This window comes from Ursus maritimus (genome assembly GCF_017311325.1).
Source record: "Ursus maritimus isolate PB19 chromosome X unlocalized genomic scaffold, ASM1731132v1 scaffold_X1, whole genome shotgun sequence".
In the NCBI taxonomy this organism is placed as follows: domain Eukaryota; kingdom Metazoa; phylum Chordata; class Mammalia; order Carnivora; family Ursidae; genus Ursus; species Ursus maritimus.
Genome location: NW_024423319.1, coordinates 65,851,271 through 65,879,106, shown reverse-complemented (window position 1 = coordinate 65,879,106; position 27,836 = coordinate 65,851,271). Strand labels below are relative to the sequence as shown.

Genomic DNA, 27,836 nt, shown 5'->3' with positions numbered 1-27,836 from the left:
ATCACTTCATGCATTTTATTGATAGTCTATATTTTAAATCTGCAGTATGACATCTTACATAGGGAAAAAGCTTCTTCCTAAAAGATAACTATTAATAATCAAACCAGCTTTAATATGACTGACCTTTCAAGGTCTTGTTCTGCATTAAACAAGTTAATTTTTAGCAGGTATAAAGCACTGTACAAAAAAAAAAAAAAGGAAACTGGGTACATTCTCAAAATTTAATACAGGGCTTCCCAACCAGGAGTCTTCTGGATAGATATTGGAGAAGGGTGTTATGTTCAGATTTAAATTGAAAGAAAATGAGAAACCAGATAAAGCAAGCCGACCAAATTCACTTCACTTTGTGCTCCTTTCTGCTTTTTTGAAAGTCTCTCCCAGACGTCAGGAAGCCCTGGTATAACAATCACTTTAGTCTTTACAGAACATACATTTATGTGCTTCATGTTCAAAGACATAAAGGCAGCTTTTGTTACTATCCCCCCTCCAAATCCCTTCAGGTTCTTTTGGCTTCAGAAAGCTTTCTAAGATTGCTGCCCAGTTCTTTATATATGAATCCAAGTAAACATCTATACCAAAGCAGCTCTTCCTGGGAGAAGATAAAACAGGCACAGATACATAACCAGGCCAACTGCGTACCTACTCAACTTGTTACCTGATCACATGGCCCTATATCTTTAAAAGCAGCACCAGGGACAAATGGAGCTAACAAGAGGTAAAATCCAAACATCGGACAGTTAAAACACATACAAATCAATCAGTTAAAAGAAATGTTAGCAGAGGGGCACTAAATAGAGTTAAGGCTGGGCAGCTGGTTCAACCATACCTTGGTACTGGAATAAATCTGCAAGATGAGGAACTGAGAGGAACCCTGAAATAACGAGGCACAGTGGTATGGTGGGGTTCACTTTCGTTGCATGTATTTAAGGTTATCATTCAATCCAGGTGACTATAAAGCAGCTTGTGGGTCTTTAGTAAACAAATCCTAATCAAAACCAAGTATCTCACTGTAATTGTATTTGAGAGTGTTGGAGAGCATTCATTTCCTTCAAATTTGAATGAAAACACCTATAGAGACATGAAAATAATCATAAAACTGATACAAACTGCTGTTTCCCCTTGAGAGTTCCAACACTTCAATAACAGCTCTATTCTGTGCTGTAGTTTAAATACAAAGTGGAGTTATTAAATCAAGTGAGATCACTCACCTTTTGGGAATATTATAGTATTTTAGAAATGTTCCAGTTAAGAACTCAATTTCGAAATGTTAAAACTTTTACAGGGCAAGTACTTAACTCATAGCTGTTTCTTAGTTGCTTACTAAAAATCCAATTTCAAAAAAAGTGAAATACTCGTTCCTCGGACCTTGCACTTTTAACTTTCCAAATGAAGCATATTATTTTTGTTGATTTACATTTTCAAATGTTTTCCAAAAGCACATAATTTACTAGTTAACTCCATGAATTACAACACTGTTACTGAATATTAAACATACTGAAAAATTATACTATACTTAAGGGAAAAAAAATGCCTGACACTTTCATGTGCCTTATCAATCTCTTGCATCACTAAGGTACAGAATACTTTAGAAAGTAGCAATCAGCACAGTCTTATAAGAAGAAAAGAATAAAAGTGCCCTGCAAACGTGGCTTCTACATACTTAATATTGATAATACATTTGATAGGGAAGCCAGTAAGGTAAAACTTAAAAACTCAAGGCAGATCACCAATATTTTGTGTTCACGAAAGAACAAAGGAGAATAAAAGGGGGCGGAGGGGACTATCCTCCATTTTTCAAAGAAAAGTATCAACAACCACCACAAGGTGCCACTGTATTCTAGCAAGCTGTAAAAATGGCCTTTTAAGAGGCATTTACCTCCCTATCACATGGGTATTTTAGGAACTGACTGAAAGTCATGACTGACGCTTGACCCATTTCAAGTCATGGACATTTGGGAAGCAGGTGGCTAAATAAAAAAAAGTATATTAAGTGAAAACCCTTCATAAATACAATCTGAGACACTGACACTAGGAGAGAACACTTGGCACAGAAAAGACATGTTTTCCCAAGGGGGAAAAAATTACTTGAGGTAACACTTATAGCTAAGCAGTTTCCTAATCTTAAAGTTTGGATAAAGTCAACGATCATGTTTTTAGAGATTATGTGTGTGTCTGTGTGTGTGCATGCGCGCGTGTGTGTGTGCACGCGTGCACGCACGCACACAGACACACACACACCACACATATAAAATCCTGGTACTAAACTTTGTTAACTGTACAAATGATAATTTCCTACACTCCCAACACTAATGCGAACACTTCTCTCAATCACCACCTCCATTAACCATTAACACCACTGAGGTATAACTAACGTGTTCTTTTTTAGAGCAAATATTCCGAATTAACAACATGGCTCATCTTCTAGTGTTGTTATGGATAAAGTCTGCACACTTGAAACCTAACTTGCTCAATTTTATTTTTAGTATTAATAAATCTCAACCTTGTCAGCTGCTCGGAGTTAAACAACATAACACCTCAAATGCTTCATACCAGTAAGTGAATTTTTAAAAATATCTGAAATACTCAAGGAAACTCAGTTTTTAGTATTTTTCCCTATGCTGTGAACAATGTAATTTCCCAACATTGTTTTTTCTTGTTCCTATAACTGCATGAAGTTCAAACTAGGTCTTCAAGACAGAACCTTTCTGTAATAAAGTAAAAGTGCAAAGATACAAAATGAAATGTAAAGTCTTTTGCAAGAAAATGCTCCCTCAAGAGAATAGGTGTTTTGGATGCTGGTGGGAAAAAAGACTCTTGCTCTCCATTGTACATCTGACACCTACGAATGACCTTGTCTTCGATGTCCACAACACTAATAAGTATAGTCATGGACCTTGCAAAAAAAAATTAAGTAGCAAATTCCACTAAAATATTTGTAACCATTCTACACAATCCAATGGAAATCAATGAGTGCTATTGAAAAAGGTGTCCACATGCACATGTCCAATATGTGCACCCTATTGAAGGCTAAAAACTTAAAATTCTATTTCCAGTGTTTATGAATAGCTTCAATATCTACATTCATAACCAGCATTCTGCATGAGTTACCTCTTACTTTAATACTTCACAAATGAGTAATACATCTTGGGAGGTTAGGGAGGTACCTGTTGTCCATAACTTCCTTTTATGCTTAGAATGTGCTGCAGTTGTTTTTAAACTATTTAAAATGAACACCCTTACAATGGGACGTTTTATACCAAGAGGAAAATGGGTTTTTAGCCACTCAGGACTACCCCGCAGATCTGAAAATCGCAGATTACAACCTTAGGAAAGGAGACAAGGAGGCTCACGAATATAAAGGAATCCTGACTTTTACATGGACAATTTTTTAAAAAGATAAAATGTATTACATAAGCGCCATAAACAGTGAAATCTGCTTATATTAAAAAAAATAAGTGAAGCTTTGTTTGGACATTATTTCCTTGCAAGAGCAGTACATATCCTTAGTAAACAACTACCATATTTACAAGTTAATTTCCTTGATACTTAGGTAGGAGTGAAAGCCAGAGGAAAATAGGAAAGAATGAGCTTTGAAATAACCTTTACAGCTAAGCTGATAACAGTTAAGGTAGCCAGATAATTCCTGAAGCAGACCTGTTTATTTTGGAGAGTATCTGACTAGGCACGGGTAGTTTTCACTTTAAAGACCAAGGATGTGTTCAATTCCTCTCTGGGCCCACTAGCTTCTCCCAGATAAACAAGTCCTCCACAGTCAGACTAATCCTAACCCCAACTGGCCTCAAAAGCGAAATTCAGCAAGAGTACTGGGGTTCTTCACAAACCTAATCTCATTACTAAGGAAACAACACAAAATGCATGTCCCATAGACTGTGAGTCAGCAGCCTCATCTTCACACATGGGCAGCACAATTAAAATTCGAATCTCAAACGACCCAACATGATTCACTTTCAACAAAGGATAAACATTCCTTAATTCCTCAATTGGCCTTTAAATGTGAGAGGTCAGGTCTGTGTTAGACAGTAAGGAAATATTAACAAGTGTGCACTGGTACCTTACACGACAAATCTCGAACACAATGCAAACTGGAGACCTTCCTATTAGTACACACATCTGTACCAACTTCAATTCTTATGCTAAAAGTGGTTTATAGTCTCTTTCCTCCACCTTCTTTTTTTCCTTTTCTGAGGAGCAGACTTGGGAAAACATCAATGTAACTTATGCTAGGTGGTAGTGGTTTGTTTTTGTTTTTTAACCAAATCTCTACCAAATCTGTTAATCTACTTCATCAGCTCAAGCAGAATACTGTGTCAAGGACCTCACCATATGAAACCAGTTCACGTCTGTATGATTACTGTCTTCATAAAAAGTTTAAATTCTTCAGAGCAGTTTTCTTTACTCCTCCCGTCTTTCATCTCCTGCCTAAATCCAAGTTAAAATACCAAGTTTCCATTGGTATCTTCAATGTAGTTCAATTCTGCACTCTGTCCTTTCCTTTGCATGTCACAGTAGCTGTTCACATACATTAAATACTAGATATGTTCTGCTCTTGACATCTACACACTTACAAAAGCAGCTTTGTACTTTGTTTGGTGTGTTTTTTGTTTTTTGTGTTTTTTTTTTACTACGTTGGCTCACAAAAAGCAGTTTTTTTCATTTCTAAGCATGGTACTTTACAATTTTTAATGCATTAATACAACAGTGCATTGGAAAAGTACTGAGCCTCTACAAAATAGCTTTACATTTTTAAACAAATGAATGTGATTTTTTCACTTACACAAGCATAGGCTTTTTTTTTTTTAATATTTCCACAAGATAAATATCTCAATTAAACTATAAGCTCACTCTACAGTGTGCCACAGTGATGGGCTTAGGAGACAGTTTTACACTTAGAAGATCCTAACCTTAGTGTTATTTACACTGACGTCCAATATCACCTCATCTGAAAGGTGAACAAATGATATTCAGCATGTAGCTGAATTTGTGCCAACTAATAACTGGGAATGGTATAGCTTTAAGCAATCACTTAGGAAACATGTACTGTAACTTAGTCTAAACTGGGAATTTCCTTTGCCCCTCTCTCCTATGGCGTGGGAAACGTTAAAGATCAACGTGAAACGGATAAAGAGCCATTGCTAAGGCAGATCTCTTAAGATAACAAAGGCGAAACTGATAAGTGTATATGACAAATCATCAGTAATACCAATTACTGGTACTGAAATCAGATTTTTATGTCCTAAAACATTGCTTTTTAAATATTTCCTTTTATTCTGGAACAGAAATTGGAAAAAGGACAATGATTCACTCAGAAAGCAATGACTCAATTCAGGTTGCTACTTTACATTTAAGCACCACTCAAAAAGTGGGCATAAAGCAAGTGATTCCTGTTTGCCCATCACTATACCAGCTACATAGCTGAGAGTTCAGAACTTAATTACACAACGCTTTCTCTGTTACCAGAAGCTAAGACTGCTCTGCGACAAATAGGACAAGTAGAATTCTCAGATAACCAGCGATCGATGCAGTGGACATGGTACTCATGGGAACAAGGTAGTTTACGAAGTTTGTTGCCTTCTGTATATTCTGTAATGCAAACACTACAGGTTTTTAATGCATCGTTTTCACCAAAACTTCTCATTGCCAAGTTGTCAATCTGTTCTTTGGTGAGTCCTCTAGGTTGGTCATCATCATCCTCATTTAAGAGGAAAAACTGAGCCAGACTAAGGAAGGGCAAAGAGCCACTTTCATCAAATGTTACTGGGGCCCTGTGTCGACCCTCTCGCCTGGCACCTGATGAGCCTGATGATGAGCTTCCTTCATTACTGCCTTCAAACACCTCTGAGCTAGTCTCTGAACTTTCACCACTGGAACTGGAACTAGGACTGGAGCTGGAACTAGAACTGGAGCTCGAACTGGAACTCGAACTGGAACTCGAACTGGAACCAGAACTGCTACTACCACCAGAACCCCCTCTTCCATTCCGTGACTCTGCCCTTTCCACATTTCGGCTTGAGACTGAGCCACTAGGCTCGGAATCGCTATCACTGTACATAAAGTAGCTTAACTCACCAAAACCTGTCATTATCTGCCTCAACATGGTCTGAATCGCAACAGATGTAGTCTCACTTAAACCAGTATTTAAGATTCTACGAATCGGAATTCTGATGGTACTGACATAGGTTCTCACACCTGCCCGTTCGGAACGTGAAAACGTACGCCTAAAACCTCCTCGTTCACTTTCATAAGTGACAGTATTGTTTGGCGTCTGAGACCTTGAGCGAGTTCTACTAGCTATGCTATCTCTCTGCCGGTATTCTCCAGGACGAACTCTTCTTACTTGAAGATCAAGGACTATGGTTGGAGGTCTCTGTCCTGATCCTGTAGATTCACCACTGCTGGTTGTGTCTGAAGAACCTGCTCCTTGTGAGGCATTTCTCGTTCCAGAAGCTGCAAAAAGACCTCTACTTAGCAGATCAGGTCCACTTATTTGCTGTCTCAATGTCACGTGGTGCCGGGTTCTAGAACTTCCCTCAGTCTCATTTACCAAAGGATGCTCAAAAGTCTGAGATGAGATACTATGATGAGATCTTCGTGGAATTTCACTCATTGGATGCAGAGGTGACCTACTTCTTTCAGCTCTCGCTCGGGTTCTCCGATGGTCTGGGCTCCTGCTTCTTGCCCTTCTCTGACCTCTGGTAGGTGCGACTTCTCCCGTTGATGCTTCAGTTGAATTTCGTTCTGATCTGGATGGCCTTGCAGATGTTGATTCAGATCGTGGATTTTCCACTTGCCTTTGGCTGTTGTGGTCTGTATTTTCTCCACCGGAACGCCTTGCAGATGGCTCATTTTCATTCTCTGGATTTTGGCTCCCATTATTACGGTTAACATTGATCTCTAAACTGAATCTGAAATCACCACTGTTTGGATTAGTCCGGCTCACTGCTCTCCAAGATTGGTTTCCTCTTTGCCCACTTCTTGTTGTATTTCCAGTTTGTCTGACAGAGTTAAGCCAGTCTATTATAGAGTCACCATTAGACACATCATCTGAAGAGTCTCCACCTGTTTTAAAAAAGGGAGGGAAGAGGAGAAAAAGGAACTACTAAAATTAGGACAATCATGTAATAAATAGTGCTCTGAAACTGTGTTAGGAAAAAAAAAACAAAGATTCTGAACAGATTTCACATTTACAGATTTTCGTGAACTATACTGCATAGATTTGCAAGTAAAGGCAGAAATGTTTCAATTTCGTTTTGAAAGAGCAAGCTGACCCTAGAGAAATTTAGAGATTTTTTCAAGGGAATCTGGAGGAAGTCTATTTTCAGAACTTCATCATATACAGAGCCTAGGATACCACTGTGGACTGTCAGGAGACATTTTTTCAGTCCACTGTCAAAAAAAAAAAAAAATGAATCCAACAAGGTAAATGCCAGTTAGGGCACAGGGCTAGTATTTTTGTTCAAGTTGCATTTGTGTCACATTTTCATTAGTCTACATTTCCTCTAGGATCTTGACTTAAGTGCCTTTGATAATATAGGACTTTTAAAATTGCAAAAATATAAACAGGGTTTACTGGTTCAAAAGTATTTCAACACTTCTTCATATTACCAAGATTTTTACATTAACATGAAATTGGAGACCAGACCCAAAATGCATAGTCTGAACCTTGCACAGTACATATAACGGCATGCTCAAGAACCAAACTGTTGTCATAGCCTCTTCTGTTAGACAGTCAAATTCCCTACAGTCCTACTTAAAACTAAAAGCAGGGTTTCTCAACAGGGGCACTACTGCCATTTTGAGCCACATAATTCTTTGTTTTGCGGGGGCTGCGCTGTTAGGAATTTTAGGATGTCAGGATATTTGGCAGCATCCCTGGCCTCCACCCACTAGATCCTAGTAGCAAACCCCCAGCTGTGACAACAACCAAAAATGTCTCCAGACATTGCCAATGTCCCCTGGGTGGGGGTAGGGTTGGGATATAACCCATTGAGAGCCACCAGGTTAGGGAATACAGCATTTCTTTCTGCTGGTGGAGAATGCACATGTTTATAAGGAAGAAATAATTCAGCAGGTGGAAGGAAATTTCAACAGAGGTGCACAATCAAGAAAAAAAAAAAACACCCAGCACATTTAAATAGGCCATTTCTCACTATGTCTCAATTATTACAAACCCGAAGGTGAAGCAGAAAAAAAAAAAACATGTTGACATTCTCACCAAATACCAAGAAAATGCCAGTTCTCTTTTTGTTAACAGATCCTTAGCACTAAATTAATCCGTGCTGTTTCTGGATAATCTCTGGCTGACCTTTCCTGGAGTTCCGTATCTGTATCATCCTCTACCCACCCCCCAAAGCAAAATATACCTCTGTTTTCATCTGAGTTTTGTGGTGGTGGGCCCTCTTTAATTTGTTGTAGTCTTCTCAGCAATTCTTCCTCAGTACTTTCACCTGAAAATAGTTTAGAAATGCATGCCAAATTACAAATAAAAACAGAGATGAAAACCAAGGAGTAGGAACCTGGATAAAATTTACTTCTTTGGGGGCATGACAGTACAATTTATGCAAGTTTCTTTCCATTTACTAAATGCTTTTGCATTCGATTTCTCATTCTTTCGAACTGTAACTCTGGGAGGTAGATATTATCTGCATTTTATTTTTTTTTAAAGATTTTACTTATTTATTTGACAGAGATAGAGACAGGCAGCGAGAGAGGGAACACAAGCAAGGGGAGTGGGAGAGGAAGAAGCAGGCTCATAGCGGAGGAGCCTGATGTGGGGCTCGATCCCATAACGCCGGGATCAAGCCCTGAGCCGAAGGCAGACGCTTAACCGCTGTGCCACCCAGGCGCCCCTATAATCTGCATTTTATTTTTTTAAAGATTTTATTTATTTATGTGACAGAGCAGGTTCCCAGCGGAGGAGCCCAATGTGGGACTCGATCCCGGAACGCCGGGATCACGCCCTGAGCCGAAGGCAGATGCTTAACGACTGTGCTACCCAGGCGCCCTATCATCTGCATTTTAAAACAAGGAAACTGAGACTAAGTGAGAGACTGCTGTATTAATAAACGGCAGCGCCAGATTACCAACTGAGGCATTCTGATTCAAGTCTGGTACTGTTGGCTCAAAATGTACTTCCTCTCCTAGGAGTCATGCTAACTAACACCTTAACTTTTAAAATTCAAACAATAACACAAAGGTTAGAATTAAATAGAAATGAGGAGCACCAGAGATAATGAATTTTAATTAGGATCAAATGGGACGTAACTGGGCAAAAGAGAATAACAAAGTGTAACGTTCTGAAGTGACAATTTTACCCAAGGACAGCTTTGGAGGACTACGACTGGAACATAATCTGGGAATCAGAGATGACAAAAAAAAAAAAAAAAAAGAAAGAAGAAGAAGAAGAAGAAAAAAAAGAAGTCTGTCCTAGGAACTACTATTCTCATTAGCTCTTCCCCACTTAGATTTATCTCTAGTAAATAAAACTAACTAAAAACAAAAATATTGTTCAGTTCCACTTTTTCAATTCAGCTTGCTATAAATTCACAATATAAATCATAACTAAAAGATATGATATAGGATAATTCCAAATAGGAGTGAACAGAACCAGGCAATAAGTACAGCAATAAATGTCATTCTGTATCCCTTGTATTAAAATCGCACTTCATAACAGCTGAAGACACAGATTTTTAAAACCAGTTAAAAAAAAAAGACCAGCAATTTACATATATAAATCTTTATACATCGCATACCTGGGGTGCCTAGCAAATTGTTATCCCTCATAAGTCTATAATCTTCTTCACTCAGGTTATTTACAAATTGATAGAAAGCTTCTTCCCGATCCAATCGGTCCATCTGACTTCTGCGCTGTGCTGCAGACTGATCACCACTGCCTTTATCGTTAGAATCTGAGCTTTCCATCTTGATGAACAAGTGGAAAATTATCTAAAAGGAGAAAGGAGATCAATCTTGAAAACAAAAGTTAGCATGTGTTCTGTAGAACACTTTTAATCACGTGAAAATCCAGAATGCAGGTCAAGATGTGAATTTTAAGACCTCACAGGAATAACATTTTGTAAAAGAAAAATTCCTGAAAAAGCCCTGTTATATTAGGAAAAAAGTAGGTCAGGAATTAGCAAACTATGGCCCATGGGCCAGAATCAGCCCTGGTGCCTATTTTTTTTCCGTGAGATCGAAGAATGATTTTTACACTTCTAAGACTGTTTTTACAAAAGGGAGATAATGTTTTGTGATGTATGAGAAGTACATGAAATTCAAATCTCAGTGTTCACCAAGTTTTATTGGAATACAGTCATACACCTTCACTTACATATTGTCTGTGGCTGCTGTTGTGCTCCAACGGCAGACCAAGTAGACGTGAGAGCCCAAATGTGGCCCTCTCGCCGCTTTGCACTGGTGATGATCTGTGCCTTATAAACTGCAGTGACGCAACGTGACAGCATTTCAAGTGCCATGCATATCACCATACCATGACATTTTAAGAAATTACCAGAGCGTTCTCCTGTCAAATGAAGTAAAAGTGCACTTTGAATGTCACCCTCAAAGGCATAGTAGAGTATGGATTATTTTGTTGCGAGATGGAAAAGACTGAATTTATTATGCAATGGCACTACTTAACTGTGCTAAAAAGAAAATACACATTCATTCTGTCAGAGCAAGCATTCATCACCATATTCCCAATTCACAGATAAAGCTATAGTCCCTAAAACTGGAAAACTTGAAAAAAAAATCTCATCACAAAATATTTCCTCATAAGAATAAAAAACAAGGCTTCAACCACAGTAAGTTTCCAAGTGGCTTGTCAGCTAAGCAAGCAAAGCTGTATTATTGATGGTGAGTTAATTCAACTGTGCTTGACTGCAGAAGCTAAAGAAATGTGTCCAGAGAAAGTTGTTTAAGATTATTAGCTTTATGGTGAGAACAGTTGCTCAAAAATTCAAGGCTATTGGGACAGGTCATAATCAATTGAAAAACGGGACAGCAAATGATTTTGAGTGGTTTTTCTTGGGCCTTGATGAGTCGACAAATGTAATTGATACTATTCAGTTGTTTATTCAAAGAGTCAAGTGTTGATGACTCGAGAAGTTTGAAGTAACTACAGAAGTAGCCTCTATGAACAGTCTGCATGGAGCAGCTACAGGTGGTATTTCCAGCAAGTTGAGAAAACACTAAGCACAGTTTGAAGTGGAATCTGCTAAGATGTGTGACAACTGAAATGGTGGTATATACATGTGTAGGGCAGCAAAAGACAAGTTGGACACATTTCTGAAGCCTGTGAAAATGTCAAGTGTTTCAAGTCTATGGGTATTCCTTATGTCATTCAGCAGCAGGTAGTCTGCAGAAACTATCTGAATCTATCATATTGCTGACCCGAGAGTGTTAACGGCGAACTTCATTACTGTGGACTTAAACATCACCAGTTCTCGGAATTTTTGTCAGAAAAAGAAGCTGAACATCCTAACTTGCCCTACGACTTGTGAACAGCGCCTACATGCAAAACTTACACTGCAGTAAAACCATTTCAGCATCAACACTGGAATCACAACGTCAAGCAAGCTGCTTCGTGCACTTAACGCTATCAAAGAAACGAGAGCTCTGCTCCCACACACATTTGTAGCAGATTTATTTTCTAAGCACAAGTTACCGTTCCATAAGCATTTTTTGGACCTCACTGCAAGTACAAAGACAATGTCCTGACTTCAAAATCCATCGAACTGTCCATATGAGGAGCTTCCACCTGACCTTCAACTCAAGGTGATAACTCTGCCGTGTAATGATCTGCTAAAAGGTAAATATCAAACCAATTCTATAAATGCCTTCTCTAAGGGATAAATACGCTTCATTAATTTATGCTTGTGGACTGATTAGACAGCAATACAGGCATACCGTGCTTTGTTGCACTTCGCAGCTACTGTGCTTTTTAATAAACTGAAAGGTTTGTGACAACGCTGCGTGGAGCACGTCTACTGGTGCTATTTTTCTAGCAGCATTAGCTCACTTCCTATTTCTGCCTCACAGTTTGGTAATTCTTGCAGTATTTCAAACTTTTCATCATTAGTATATTTGTTACAGTGATCAGTGATCTTTGATGTCAGAATTGTTCTGGGGTGCCATGAACCAGACCAATCCAGGACGGCAAACTTTAAGATAAATGTGTGTGTTTCAACTGCCCCCCTGACCACCTGTTTCCCCCCTCTCTCCCCCTTTTCTTGCACTTCCCTATTCCCTGAGACGCAATATTGAAATTAGGCCAATTAATAAACTTACAATGGCCTCTAAGTGCACAAATGGAAGGAAAAGTCACACATCTCTCACTTTAACAAAAGCTAGAAATGATTAAGCTTAGTGAGGAAGCCACGTCAAAAGCCAAAAGCTAGGCCTCTTGTGCCAAACAGCCAAATTGTGGATGCAAAGGAAAAGTTCTTGAAGGAAATCGAAATTAAAATTCACGCCAGTGAATACAGGAATGATAAGTTCAACAGCCTTATTGCTGATATGGAGAAAGTTTTAGTCGTCTGGATAGACAATCAAGCCAGCTCCAACATTCCCTTACGCCAAAGCCTCATCCAGAGCAACACCATAACTCTCTTCAATTCTATGAAGGCTGAGAGAGGTAAGGAGGCTGCACAAGAAAAGTCTGAAGGTTGGTTCATGAGGTTTAAGGAAAGAAGTCATCTCCACAACATAAAAGTGCAAGGTGAAGCCACAGAAGCTGCAGCCAACATCGAGGAAAGAATCTCTACCAGCAAAGATTACGACTCACTGAAAGTTCAGATGACAGTTAGCACTTTTTAGCAATAAAGCATTTTTTTTAAAGATTTTATTTATTTATTTGACAGAGATAGAGACAGCCAGCTAGAGAGGGAACACAAGCAGGGGGAGTGGGAGAGGAAGAAGCAGGCTCATAGCGGAGGAGCCTGATGTGGGGCTCGATCCCATAACGCCGGGATCACGCCCTGAGCCGAAGGCAGGCGCTTAACCGCTATGCCACCCAGGCGCCCCAATAAAGCATTTTTAAATTAAGCTACGCGTTGTTTTTTAGGCATAATGCTATTGCACACTTAATGGACTACTATAAGTATAGTGTAAACATGACTTTTATATGCACTGGGAAACCAAAAAATTCATTTGACTTGTTTTGCTGCAATATTTGCTTTTTATGTTAGTCTGGAATTGAACCTGCAATACCTCCAAGGTTTTCTTGTACCTGTGTGTGTGAAAAGACATTATCAAAAATGAAATATGGAAAATCTCATTTCAAGTCAGTAATACTAGATGAACATCTGCAAATAATATTGATGAGGAATATGTTTAGCCCCGATTAAGCAAAACGTTATCCCTCCAAAAAAGAAGTAAAAGAAAGCCATTCTTCTCATTATTACAACTACATTACAAAAACACTAATCCATTATTATTATCACATTTTGAGTTTTATCAAGAAAAACTTTGCAGAAATTTGGGCTTCTTTTTATATCTAAATAACTATGAAATATGCTCAATTTTGCTTTTTGATCAGCAAAGCAAAAGAACAAATCACTACCTGGCTTTTCTATTACTCTCAATTAACCACTCCAATGATAAACAAGTAGTAAGCAATCTAAAATAAGACTCCAAACAAAAACTTTCATCCTCTAGTTCTTTTCCTTCCAACCCCAGACTGATCTTAAGTCCACACTGAAAAAAAAAAAAAGTTAAGTCCACAAAAATATGAAAATTTGATTTGTGGAAGAGGTAATCTATACTGGTAATAAGATTTAATCCCACACACAACACATAAAGTATCTGGATGTTCACAATTCAATACTAAAGGGAAAAATAAAAACAAACCCTCTTTCAGACAGTGAAGGAAAAAAAAAAAAACAAAGATGCTTCTCTACCTGTCTGGTTTTTATAACTTGAAACTTTAAGAAGACTGGAAATCAACAGCTTAAAGTTATATAGGCCAGGCAATGAAAAAAAAAAAAAACAGAAGGAAGCCAAATTTTTCCACATGTAGCTAAGGAATACAATTTGGTACTGTGAACAGTAAGCAGCTAACTTAAGACAATACAGGAAAGCACAAAGGAGAAAGAAACTTCAGCCATAATTCTTCAAACCAAATAAAACCACCAGTAACATTCACTAGTGTTCTTAATACTTTCAAAGTTAACAACATGAAAGTTAGGACAAAGTCCACTTGTGAAGGATCAGTAAATAGTTCTAAAAATAATTTATAGGGGCGCCTGGGTGGCACAGCGGTTAAGCATCTGCCTTCGGCTCAGGGCGTGATCCCGGTGTTATGGGATCGAGCCCCACATCAGGCTCCTCCGCTGGGAGCCTGCTTCTTCCTCTCCCACTCCCCCTGCTTGTGTTCCCTCCCTCTCTGGCTGTCTCTATCTCTGTCAAATAAATAAATAAAATCTTTAAAAAATAATAATAAAAATAATTTATAATTTTTTTAGAGAGCGAGCGAGCATGTGGAGGGGAGAGGGAGAGAAAGAATCTTAAGCAGGCTCCATGCAGAGAGCCTGATGCAGGGCTCAATCTCACTACCCTGAGATCATGACCTGAGCCGAAATCATGTCGCGGTCCTTAACCAACTGAGCCACCCAGGTGCCCCAAAAATAATTTATAAAAAAGTACAACTCCGTAGGGTTGAAAGGCTTTCAAAACACAAACCTTCAAAGAAGACAAAAATGTCTGATAAGTTCTGACATTTGAAGGATGTGAACCAAAGATAACAGAAAACTCACAAACCAAGTACTGTTTCAAGAATGGCACAAAGTCTTAAGAACAGAGTCAGGGAAGTTAAAGCCCACATGGAACAGAAACTTGCAAAAATATGGGAGACTTTAAAAATGACTTTGAAAAACATAAAATAATAAAAAGAGGGAAATAAAGAAAACATAATCTGAAACAAGAAAGGGGTCTTGTACTTAGTGGTTGGGGGACCTGGTATCTTAACAGAAGATGAAAAGTGGAGGCACTCAACTTCTGTTTTGTTTCTATTTTATTCAACGAGGAGAATCACCTTCCAACTGGAAACAGTTGGAAAAACAAACTTCTCAAAGAGAGAATCAAGACCCCAAACTGCAAACGCTCTAATGATAATCTCTGAGAAATCACAGAGAACAGGAGAGATGCTAAAAATACTAGATTTTAGAAACTGCATCTTCAAATAAAGCGAAGTCTATAAATTGTAGCACAGCAAAATCTGACAATAAACCTAGGGGGAAATTCTACAATAGACTATCAGATACATTGCAAACATGTAGAAGAAAATGTATTCACCAGAAGTGGGGTTCACTGCCAAATGAACCTCATTTGGTTGACAAAGGGATTGTTCTCAACCTTGGCTTGCACATTAGAATCACCTGGAAAACCTTCTCTGGGGTTGGCCAGACAGCAATATTTTTTAAAAATTCCACGGGTAATTCTATTGTGCAGTTAGGGCTGAGAACCTCTTTGATAGGGACACGTGAGGCTAACACTGCTGACTAGTCTGGCTTGATTTCTGTACAGCGTGAGGAGATTTTACATCCTGGGCGTCACAGAGAAATGGAGGCTAGATCAGCGCTTCTCTAACTTCAGCACACAAACAAATCAACTGGAAATCTTGTTAAAATGCAGATTCTGATTCCATAGATCTGGGATGGGGCCTGAGAACGTGAATTTTAAATAAGCCTCCAAGGGCTGCTGATCCTAGAATCACAGTTTGAGTAGCCAAGAGCTGGAAGATAATACAGTTTACCAGATTCACAGCTGTCAAATACCACCCTCAAAGGTTATAGAGCAGTGTTAACCTGCAGAGAGTCCTGTCTTTAGCATTCGAAAAAGAACCATGTCAAAGACATGCTAGCCAAATCTAAGCAATTCAAAGCTGGGAATTAGTAATGAAGATGTATGCATATGATAAATAATATTCTGAATTCTCAGTGGATTGTGAGGATGAGCTAAAATCAACAGAAACGATGGTAAATGTGCTATCCTGAACACTTTATGAAGGATTAGCAAGCTAAAATAACCCACATTAAGAGTACAGAGTAGGGGGAAAACCTACTCATGTGACAAAAGCAGTTCACATGAAGACTCATGAAGGTTTTTGTTAACAAAAGCTCAATAAAAAGCCTGTTTGACCTGGCTAAGGAACCTAACAGAGTCCCATATTGCTTTCAGAGACCACAGTGTTCAAATAAAAGTAGTTAACAGACCCGCTGCAACCTGTTGTTCAGATCTAGAGTGACCAAGATGATAAGCCAGGGAACACCATAAAGGAAATGCTGAACTACCTGGGGATGTCTAGCATGAAGACAAGACTAAAAATGGGCATGATTACCAATGTCAAATATTTAGAGTTATAGCATGAAAGACAGCAGAACCACGGTATCAAATTAGGGCCACTAGCTGAAGAAATATGGAAGCGGATAATTCATTTAATCTAATGGTGTAACAATTAAACTGTCCAAAAGTGGAGATGCCACCAGCCTCTTGAAGCAAGCAGACTACCCATTCTCTGGAAATATTCAAGCACAGGCTGGATATTAAGAGGAGATTCCTTATTAGGTAGGAGTTTGAACAGACTGACTTCAAAAGACTGTTTGGACTAAAATGTCAGTAAGGGTGGGGAAGTCTCTTGGTTTTCTATTCTAGGCCTAGGGTCCTACTAAGCTACATATTCCAGCCACACAATTTTGTTGTAACACTTTGACAAGACCAATCCACATAAGTTGTTCCATCCCTGCCCTCCAACACACCTTGTACTTTACTACCTTCACACTTCTACCAACCCTGTTCCCTCAGCCCCGTCTTAAGTCTCTCCCCATTTCACTCACCCTTTAAGGTTCAATGAACTCTTACCTCCTAAGAAGCTACTACTAGCTCAGCTAGCGATTTTTTCACCCATCTCTTCACACAGTGTTTGTGCCACCAAGAGTGGCACTCTGTGCCTTATGGGGTCTTTTATATTTTTGAAATAATATTAATCTTATTTACCCAATATAACCGAGGTATCATTTCATCTTGTTAGCAATATAAAAAATTAGAGAGCTGTTTTACATTCTTTTTTGTTTAAATACACCAAGTCTGAAATACGGCATTTTATATTCATGGCACATCTCAAGTTGGATATTAAATTTTCAATGGTTAAAGTAAAATGTAGCCCTATCAAAACAACAAAGTTGTGTTTAGTGAGAAAATATACACTACATCAGTTTTTATTTAACTTAGTCAAAATTAAAGAAAATTAAAAGTTCAATTCCACAGTTACACCAGTGACATTTCAAGTGTCAGGTAGCCAGAGGTGCTTAGTGGCTACCCCACTGGACAGTGCAATTTGAAAAAAATTGTAAGGTAGAGAAATCGCACATATGAGAAGAATTTCAAGGTGTTCCCAATATATTGCTCACACTCTATAAACCCACGACTTCTACATCCTCTTTATGTTCTTCAAAAATAAAATAAATGTTGGATACTCTACAAATACACATGGAGTAGATGATTCTTTCCTATGCTCACCAATCTTCAAGATTCATTCTTGACCTTTTAGAATTTCTATCATTTCCTACATGTTAAGTAGAGATAAAACACTATACCTCTATTCAAAACCCTAATGATGCTGTGATTTTAGGGACTGTTGAATCCTAAATAGCTCTTGACTGGTGAGCTTAGAGGTTAGTTGATTCCATGCAAGAAGAATTTTTATCTTGGTTTAATTTTATCTTTTTTTTTTTTTTTAAAGATTTTATTTATTTATTTGACAGAGATAGAGACAGCCAGCGAGAGAGGGAACACAAGCAGGGGGAGTGGGAGAGGAAGAAGCAGGCTCATAGCGGAGGAGCCTGATGTGGGGCCCGATCCCATAACGCCAGGATCACGCCCTGAGCCGAAGGCAGACGCTTAACCGCTGTGCCACCCAGGTGCCCCTAATTTTATCTTTAAATTCAACATTTTAACAACGAGACACACTCACAAAGCAACACATGATTGCCCAGTTACTATTACTTCCATAATCACATCTTGCTCTCCTTTCCCCCTCTCATACATATACCAGAGAAAATCAAGGAAAATAATTTCCCTACACGACATCTCTGCAACACACTTATATTTTATTTCAAAACTGCAACCAGACCAGCAAGCCTTCATTAAACAGAACACACAATGTTTTTGCTAAGGTATAGGTTTCCATCAAAAAAGCAGTTTGTTTTTTATAGTTATTAGGGGACAGGGAGAGAAAAATCCGATTTGCTCCCCTACACTTGCCTCCTTTCTGCCTTACTCTGCATTTCGCCTAGGCTGGGAACGGGGGTCAAAAGATTTCAGCACTGACAAGACACCTCTACCCGTTGGGGACATTTAAGGGGTGAGTTATGGCTGTAACACCTGCAGAGCCCCCCTGGACTAGAAGTAATTACATTTTGGGGAAAAAAGGAAATCCTGAATGTAAGCAATGCCCTCAAACGCCTTGGAAAATAATCTTATACACAGACAACCTCCTGCACCCCCCCCCCCGGGAACTTGGTCTTATTATCTAAGTGGCACAAAATGAAAAAATATAGTAAATCTAAATCACAAGTTCAGCCCCTGGTCGATGTAATATCACCACTGGTGAGTGAAAATGAACATTTTAATGGCTAAAGCATGCCAAAGATGCCGGGACACCATAATTCAAATGATCAAATACAGAGCTCTCTCCATTCTGGTGTCAAATTTTAATAAAGAATTATGTTACCAAAATGGGTCTCTAGATTATACTCAGTGGTGGACATTGCAATACATTTCCAGTTTAACTAGTAAAAGGAAAGAAGAATCCTCCCACATTCCTGGGCTCCTTCTATCATCATAAAAGAGAGAATCTTAAATCTACTTAGTTATCTTAGTCATAATACTCATGTGCTTAAGTCAGAAATTTTGGATTAAGTATATGATCAGCATCAGACACTTTTAAACTTAAACATTTCTATGAAAAGCTTACCAATGAAACAGTTTAAGAGAACAAATGTAATTGTCAAATCACATAAGTCTCTCCCTAGTTATAAACAATAACCACCACCATATATTTACACAGCCCTTCCACTTATATTTCATTTAATCCTCACAACAATCCTGTGAAGTAGGAATAATCACCTCTATTTTACACCTAACAGAAGTATAGAAAGAGAAAGTGATTTACCAAAGGCCATGTGGCTAGAAAGTGGAAAGAGCCAGTAATTAAATCCAGGTCTCCTAATTCCTCCGGTCAACTTTTCACAAATGAACAACTGCCTCCCAATAATATCCCAAAACTATATACTTTAAAACACATTCCTTCAATCCCAATAGGCATGTCTAAAGTATTCAACCTCACTATGAGCTTTTTATACCATGTTCACTCTGGGTATGAAAACTTCCAAAACAACAAAACACCTTTTGTAAGCAGTATGAACCAAGCAGGACTTATTTTTAAATAAGTCAGGTTTTAGTATTTTTGCTTTAAAAACAAAAAATAGCATATTTTATTAACCTTATTTCTTTCAGAGTACTGTGTGCCAATATATCCAAATCCATTCCTGGAAACGAGCAGCCAAATTAGAAATTTTGCCCAGTCATTTCAAAAACTACTCGTTTGGGGAGCGCCTGGGTGGCACAGCGGCTGGGCATCTGCCTTCAGCTCAGGGCGTGATCCCGGCGTTATGGGATCGAGCCCCACATCAGGCTCCTCCACTATGAGCCTGCTTCTTCCTCTCCCACTCCCCCTGCTTGTGTTCCCTCTCTCGCTGGCTGTCTCTATCTCTGTCGAATAAATAAATAAAATCTTTTAAAAAAGAAAACAAAAACCAAAAACTACTCTTTTGGGGCAACGAATGTGTGACTGTGTCAGGTAAATTCAACTCCGGGAGGACAAGCCAGCAAGAAAACCAAATCTGAGGCTTATTCTGTCTGTAATCAGGGAATTTAAAACAGACATTATTCACCTTGAAAATTGTAAAGCATTATTAGTGATCTCCATTTCTTCTACAGTCGTTATCATATATAAATTATGCAGCTTACTATGTTTCTGACCACTGTTAAAAGTATTTCATTAATTCTCTTCATCCATTACTCCAAACTTTAAAAAATGTAATTTTGTTGTATTAGGGTGAAAAGTCACTTAAAACATATCATTCAGGGGATGCCTGGGTGGCTCAGCCGGTTAAGCGTCTGCCTTCAGCTCAGGTTATGATCCCAGGGTCCTGGGATCCAGTCCCTCACTAGGCTCATGCTCAGCGGGGAGTCTGCTTCTCCCTCTGCCTGCTGCTTCCCCTGCTTGTGCTCTCTGACAAATCAATAAATAAAATATTAAAAAAAAAACACATACCGTTCAGCACTAATGGGTCAGGAGACCTGGTGCTAAGTACACACATATTATATTCAACAGACATACTGCTTCAGACTACCCCATGAAGGAAACTTAAGGCACCAAAATACACTGTTAAACAAAAGACTTTACAAAACTAAATTCTGAAATTCAAAAGTCTGTGTGAATATCAATTTAAAAATAAGCCACGTCTATTACGTCTGGAATAAATAACCTCTTCTTAAAAACAAAAAGGTATAGTGGGAGGGAGGAATCAAGGTAACCGAGTATCAACTAACTACCAAAGTATCTTGAGCATTTTCATCTTTTGTGTTCATATAAGCTCCAAACTCAATAGTGTTCTAAAGTAGAACATGCCAATTAAAAAAAAATCATAGTATCAACATGAAAATGTGTCATACTGAAAAAGAACCACCACCATTCTGTTTGCAACAGAGCTTTATGAAGAACCTCAGAGAATAAATGAAAACTGATGATATACAATCCTTGTTAATAAAGAAAATAGTTCAATATTACCACTGCCAAAATGAAAAATACCTCATGCAGTTTTAAAAAAGTCAAATCACAAAGAACCACTGAATTTGAGGTCAGGATATAAAGTACCATTGTGTATGTAGTCACCAAAAGTGTTGAGAATGCTTCCTGTACAAAATGTTTAATTAAAATTTTACAGCATTTTTAACAGACAAATAAAAGATGATTAACAACCAAATAGCTTTTTTTAATCCTATCAGTAAAAGGGTGGAATTTAGTTCTGTGAAAAGGAAAAAATAGGAGATACTGGGTTCTAGTCTTGGCTGTAACATTAACCAACTATGTAAATTTGGTCAATTTACTTAACCTCTTGTGCCTCAGGATCTTCATCAATATTAAGAGCACTGGATTAAAACCATCCATAAGGTACCTTCCAGTTCTATGAATCTGTGACTATGAATAAAATACAACCCAGGTCACATTACGGTAGTAAGTCAAAAATAAAGCTAAAGAAACAACATGAATAACTAGGATGTAAGCTTAAAAAGCTGTGCTTTTCTCACCACCATTTCACTTATGCACTTCTATCTCCCTTTTGTGATACCTTACCTTTTTCAAAACAAATATAAAGCATCCCTCTCTAAAAAACAGGACAGGGTTGATGTTTCACCGCTTTACCTATTGCATGATACCTGTCACCACCCACACAATTTGCTGATTATTTCCAATATTGGCCTGTCAGAGGATGCTACCAAGACCTCCACCACTGTTGATACTATGATAGCACTGCAAAATTATAAAATATTATCTGCATGGCAGTGTTACTGTAGGCCCGTTTATATTCTTCTATCATTACCACTTGAAAAGGAGAGCAGGAAAAAAAAGGATTCAGACATGTCCCTCATGTGTCTAATCTCTTGGCAGGAAGTCTACCGACTCCCAGCTCACGAACAGTTCTATTACAATCCTCTAACACAGTTAAATCGAAAGACTATTAGTAAGAACGTCAACAAATCAGAGGACAGAGATCAAACCAAACGCTGCCAGTTCAGGGAACTAGTTAAAAAAGGAAACCATGATGATGACATTTCTATTCACTCAAGTACTTTAGACAGTAAATTTAATCTTCGATTACCCATTTCATGTTCTTTTTATTATTGAACTATGTTACTAAATTAGAATTTGGTCTTATCCACACAAACTCAATTGTGCTTTCTCATTATTCCCAAGAAGTCAAAAAATGACTCAAAAACCCAGTGTTCATGTGTTTATAAAAAAAGTTATTAATGTAAAATCACTGATCACCAGAAATTTTGGTGTTAATTGGTAAGGTACTATCTTAATTTAAGAACATGAGCTTTCCATCAAAAATTAACTTTTTAATAAGTGAAGAAAATTTTTAAAATTAAAATCCCTTGACCAAAAAAGAAAATACCATCTACACAAATGACTTGTTATTTGAGGAAAACAATTTTGTGTTACAGAACCAAACACGCTGACAACTGTGCTTCCCGAACCAGTGTTCCCACATACAAATGATGACAAAAGTGACCATATGTCCCCAGTTTGTCCAGAAGAGTAGCAATCCACACCTGTTGCCCCACAATAATTATTAATATGGCCCTCTTTCACTTTCAAAAGCGTTCCAGCTTGGATAAATTAATATGGTCACCTTAGGTGTAATTGACACTGACGGGAACTTTGGTCGATAAAAAAATGAAAATTGTAATTAAGAGTTAACTTCTTTTTCCCTACAGTTAAGTGGAGAGTAAGAGGAAGAGACCATTTTTCATTCTAAAGAAAGTTTAAAACATTGAACACAAATAGCTCCTCCCCTCACACAAAGTATCATGTTCATCACCATGCAAATGTTCTAACAGCAGCCCAATGTGTAGTCATGAAATTATTGCACAAGGTCCACAAATCTACATACACACCACAAACTGTCTATAGATATTTGTCTCACACATATGTAGGTACTATTATGACTAATAAAATTAAAGTCTTGGGTCAGAAAATCTACAACAAAAAGATCAACTATGTATTTCAGAAACAAAATCACAAGTTCATAAACATATTCCCGAATTATTCAAAACTGCCAAGATTTTCATATTTTAAAAAAATCTCAATTGATGACAGGAAAAAATGAACGGTTTGATTATCTGGGAAATTTCCATATTCAAGGGTGGGGAAAAATAATGAAGGAAAAAATAGACACGGAAGTAATATTACTTTCTTACACTGGTTATCAAAATGTCAAGGGATTATGTAAACTGATACTTGAAATCGATGGGCCATAAGGTTTTGGAAATCTTTTTGTTATATAGAGATGATAAGGAAGTAGACTTACAAAAGAAAAACAAGTCCTAGGCAGTGGCCCAAAATTCTAGCACCTCACTGGTCTGGATTTGAGAGAGGACTTTCCACTTTCTAATTTGTTACCCGCTCTATAGTAAATCAACACACGGGAGGCTGGTGAGTGATCTGCTTATTTTGCAATCTACTAGGGCTATGTATAAAGTAATATACACATTATAATTCCATAGATACAGATGTCCCATTTGACCTACCGTATCATTTAAGTCCTTACAACATGCTCACTAACGCGGAAGAATATATCCAATCAGCCTAACATTTCTAGATATCACTTCATTAAGCTATTTTTTAAAACCATTTCTGATTTTAAATTAAGTGTATCAAATTATATCCCAAGCAGTCATAGCTGAAACAGAAGCCATAACATAAAAAAGGAAGAGGGCAATTGCTAAAAAAGTTTCACCTGCGTCATAAACCAGATTCTCTTTAAGTGGGAACAAAAGTTTTTGATATGACATACCTGATAGATTTTTTTCATTACGACCTTTATTTTCTTTCCATTTCCAATCTAATTAGAGAGCAATTAAGTCTAGAGGCATAGAAGTTTAGTGACTTCAGCATCAGAGAGACCTGGGTTAAAATGGGGGCTCTACCACTTATTAGCTATTTAATTGAGGACAAATTGCTTAACCTCTTTTGAGTCTCAGTTAACTCTGTAAGATAGTTAATATCCTCATGAGGCTTTGCTGTGAGGATTACAAAGTCATGCAAGTGAAGCACAGGACACAGCACATAAGCATTCAATACAAGTTAGTTATGAATTTAGGCTAACTTACTCCATCCCAGTTTGCCTGGGGCAGTCCAGGTTTGCACCTGTTGTCCAGGCATAATTGTTAATGTCCCTTTTGCTCTTAAAAGCATCCTGGCTAAGGCAAGAAATTACGTGGTTACCTTAACAATGATGATATGAAAGCAGTTAGTATCAGAGTATCATATATCAATTATGACTTTCTGGATCTTGAAGGAAAAAAATGAACACCACACAAAATAATGTAAGATTATATTCCTGTAAGATATTCTACTGATATTTCATTTAGTTATGCAATGAACATTTAAACGCTATTTATTTAGACCCATCCCACCCCAATAATGATTTAAGGCAGCAAATTTCTATTTTGTTCTTTCTGTTCTATACGGGTACTGGTAAACTTCAGACATTTCAAAAGAGGAAAATTCACAGATAAAACACTAGTGGAGTTCCAGCTATTCAGACACACTGCCCTTTGAATTCCCAATAAAAAATACCCATTCTCATCATGAAGAATGCCCAACACCAACAAACACATATCAAATAAGCCCATCCAATTACAGGGCCTGCAAAACAGAATAAATATTTTTAAACATGCATTCTACAAAAAAAATCATCAGGAGACGCAACAAAAAATAAATTACCTGACTGTTATGACATAGTATTGTAATACAATAAACTGGATTTTAGTTTTCTTCACTCTCTGCTCTAGAAAAAAAAAGAATCCATTATTCTTCCTCTTTCATAAGATACACATTTTCTATGAAATAGACACATCCTAAAAAAAAAAAAAAACAACCATCCTATATATTTTAAGTTACACACCCCATAACCCAACCTAATTTAATATTACTATTAGGATATTTGGGCAGATGGAGGTCAGAGGAAACCAGTAATCTTGTGTTAGATATAATATTTCCTTTAAAGGCTGAGAGCCAATCTACCTTTTAATATAAGCTTGCTTAAAATAGGCCTTTCCTTATCAGACCAGTAATATTTTCAGATTCTGATAGTTACTTTCAAGGACTTATTTGGCACGTTATAATAGCCTATGGCAGGAACTAAAGTATTAAAGATCATCAGGACATTTAGGCTAAAGAACAAAACATTTTTCAGTGTTAACAGTCTCCTAAAATCATAGTTTAAAAAGTATTTGGATTGGTCTTTCTGGGTACTTTATTTTTATAATCTAGAAAACTGATTTTTTGGGGGCTATAATTGTGCCTGCCTGGTCTCAAGTCATCCAGGATGGACATAATGTACCTGATAGGATGGTATGAGTAATTTTGTCTTTAATCACGAAGAATCAAATAAATGATTCTAGTAGTAGAAACGACTAGTAGTACGCTTATTTCTTCCTCCCTTCAATCATCCAAAGCTACTGCGGTTAATTCTGATTCAGGAAATGCGGGCTCTCTATTTGCACCAAAAAATTATTGTGGGACCTTGCAAATGGTGGATGACAACCTGATATAAATGCTTCCTCTTGCCCCCAAACGAAAAGAATGACCTAAATAACAAGATTGCTAGGCCTCAGATTCCCGGACTAACCTGTGGAATAAGTATGGGGAAACTGTCTAGGGAAGGAACGTGGCTGTCTCCTCCATCTTGAAATTAATCAGCATAAGGGAAAAAGGGACTGAGTATTCAGGAAGCAGAAGCCCAACCGGTTAATACTAGTTACTAAAGCTATGGCGTACGTGGCAGGTACCGCCCGCAGAAGCCGAGACCCTTAGGCTTTTCTTTTTGAGGGGGGAGGGGTTGGGTTGTTGCCGGATTGAACGGAAATTAAGTTGAAAATCATTTGGCCCAATTCCCACCCTTGCCCAGGGAAAAACAACAAACACGCAACCGCTTTTCCCTGCCTTTTCGGGGGATCCTTGCAGTGATATCTGGCAAAGGATATGCCAGGTTATTCGAGTAAGGGAGTAAACCACAGTTGCCCCAGATCCTCAGGGAAGATGTCATCGTGGCCCCAGGGGGCGCCTAATAGATAGTGCCCAGCAGAAGGGCTCAAAATGGGGTTTTGCAAATCCTGGGAAATCTAAAGGCCCAAGAGTTCCCAGCATCTGACTTAGAGCAGCCTGATTTTTCTCCCTTTTCCCAAACCCAAGCCCGCCATATAATAGGGGGGTGGGGAAGCGAGGGAAGCCTCCAGAGAACCAAAGAGAAAAACCCGAGCCGATCAAAGATTCTCACGCCTCAGGCCAACACTCAAAAATCGCCTCCCCCAAATTCTTAAGGCTGTGGAGGGCCCCGGCTTTAGCTCGCACCGCCACGGAAAGGAAGTACTACCCACCTCCTTCCCCTTCTTTAAGAGACTGTGACTATACACCCAACTAAAATGGCAGCGGCGACTACGCCACGGAGCCCCCCGCAGCAATCAGCGCCTGGGGTCCGGAGGCGGTGCTGAGCGTCCGCCACAACGCGACACTCAGGCCATTTTGAGGGAACGCGGCAGCCGCAGCTCTGCCGTCTTTCCCTCGCTCTCCATCCATTTCTCAAGAGGATTTCCCAAGGCTTCACTTACTCGGTTTTAGTGTCGGGTCCGACTCTGTCGGTTCGGCCGCTGCCGCCGCCGCCGCCGAGGCTCCTGCGCGCCTCCCCTGCCGCTGCTCCCAAGCCCGCCTCCGATGAGTCGCTGGTTGAGACCCGCCTCTAGCCCAGCGCCTGCTCGGAGACGTTGCTCAGGCAGCCATTATCTTCCCCATTGTTACCAAGCAGCGACAGGAAACGACTGCCCACAACAGGAAGTGATGATGCCGCGTCCCGGCCCCGCAGCCCCACTCCCAGCCTATTAGCCAATCCCAGGCGATTCCTCGAAAAGGCTCGGCGGGAGGAAGAAGAGGGCAGCCGACGACGCGGCAAGGCGGGCCGCGGTCTGGAAAAGGAGAGCTGCTGTGACGCCCACCATGTGACAGGCCCCACCCTCCTCCGCCATTTTGAATTGTGGCGAGAAATTCGCATTCTGAGAACTGTGGGAACCTGAGCTCTCCCAGTTTTGAAAACTGAAGAATGTCACCGTCTGACTGCTTGGAGCCTTTTTCAGAGAGCTCGAAATGCGATGTTAGTCCCACCTGACGTCGACTCATACAATTAGTCCAGACTAGTTTGTACAGCATCTTCCCTTTTATTCAACGTACATTTATTGAGTGCCAACTGTATGTCAAGCATTGTTGTAGATGTTGGGAATACAGAGGAAATTAAAACAGACCAAAATCCCAGTTCTCATAGTTCTTTATATTCTATTTTCTCCTGGTTCCTCATACTGGGGGGAGGGATAATAATTACCGTATATCTATATGTATCTATTTGGTGATAAATACTAGGGAGAAAAAGCAAAGGAAAGGGGGTGGGGTGGGAGAGTGTCAGGTGGGAGCAGACGGGAATTGTGATTTTAAAGAGTGGTCAGAGATGGCCTCTCTGAGATGGTAATTTTCTGAGACACTTGAAAAGGGGCCATGATTGTAAAAGGGTGGGAAAATCTGATAACGTTGGAATTTGTAAAAGGAAAGTTACAGAAGGCCTTTCTTAGATGGTAATGCCTGAAGGAAGTTAGGGAACCAGCCACGCAGCGTCCAACTCGGTTTTCATAGTTAATTTTGAAAAACAACCTTACCCAAGTTTTTAGGGTGTTTCTGTGGGTTTTTTTTCCCTTCCATTTTTCTGTTTTCTCTGTTTCCAGGTAACGTTAACTCCAGCTACACGCTTTCTCACTATTCTTCCAACAAACTAAACTTGTTCCCACCTCTACAACTTTATATGGGCTAGAATATTTTCCGTTCTTATCTTTGCTCTCATCAACCAAGCCTCTTCTCAATTGTCATCTCCCCAGAGGCATCTTCCCTAACCACGCTATCCAAAATAGCAACTTCCCCATCTCCTTAC

At 38.9% G+C, this 27,836-nt stretch overlaps 1 protein-coding gene across 2 annotated transcripts; it reads right to left on the bottom strand.

Annotated features, from left to right (window-relative positions):
- RLIM (ring finger protein, LIM domain interacting) lies at positions 1 to 26,689 on the bottom strand. 2 transcript variants are annotated; one of them, XM_040630533.1, is made up of 5 exons: positions 26,479 to 26,689; positions 24,593 to 24,656; positions 9,771 to 9,963; positions 8,382 to 8,465; positions 1 to 7,077 (listed from the first exon to the last, which is right to left on the bottom strand). In XM_040630533.1, exons 3-5 carry the CDS (start codon positions 9,937 to 9,939, stop codon positions 5,453 to 5,455), a joined length of 1,878 nt encoding a protein of 625 aa, XP_040486467.1. In that variant the 5' UTR covers positions 9,940 to 9,963; positions 24,593 to 24,656; positions 26,479 to 26,689; the 3' UTR covers positions 1 to 5,452. The 2 variants fall into 2 exon arrangements, with proteins under 2 accessions (XP_040486467.1, XP_040486462.1); XM_040630528.1 differs by lacking the exon at positions 24,593 to 24,656.
- Between the last annotated feature and the right edge of the window lie 1,147 nt (positions 26,690 to 27,836).

Excerpts from the sequence above, each read along its gene's own strand:
- RLIM (XM_040630533.1), bottom strand. The coding sequence starts at position 9,939 with ATGGAAAGCTCAGATTCTAACGATAAAGGCAGTGGTGATCAGTCTGCA. Across the intron at positions 8,466-9,770 it reads CAATTTGCTAGGCACCCCAG|GTGAAAGTACTGAGGAAGAA; the intron begins GTATGCGATGTA and ends AACTATTTTCAG. Across the intron at positions 7,078-8,381 it reads AAACTCAGATGAAAACAGAG|GTGGAGACTCTTCAGATGAT; the intron begins GTATATTTTGCT and ends TTTTTAAAACAG.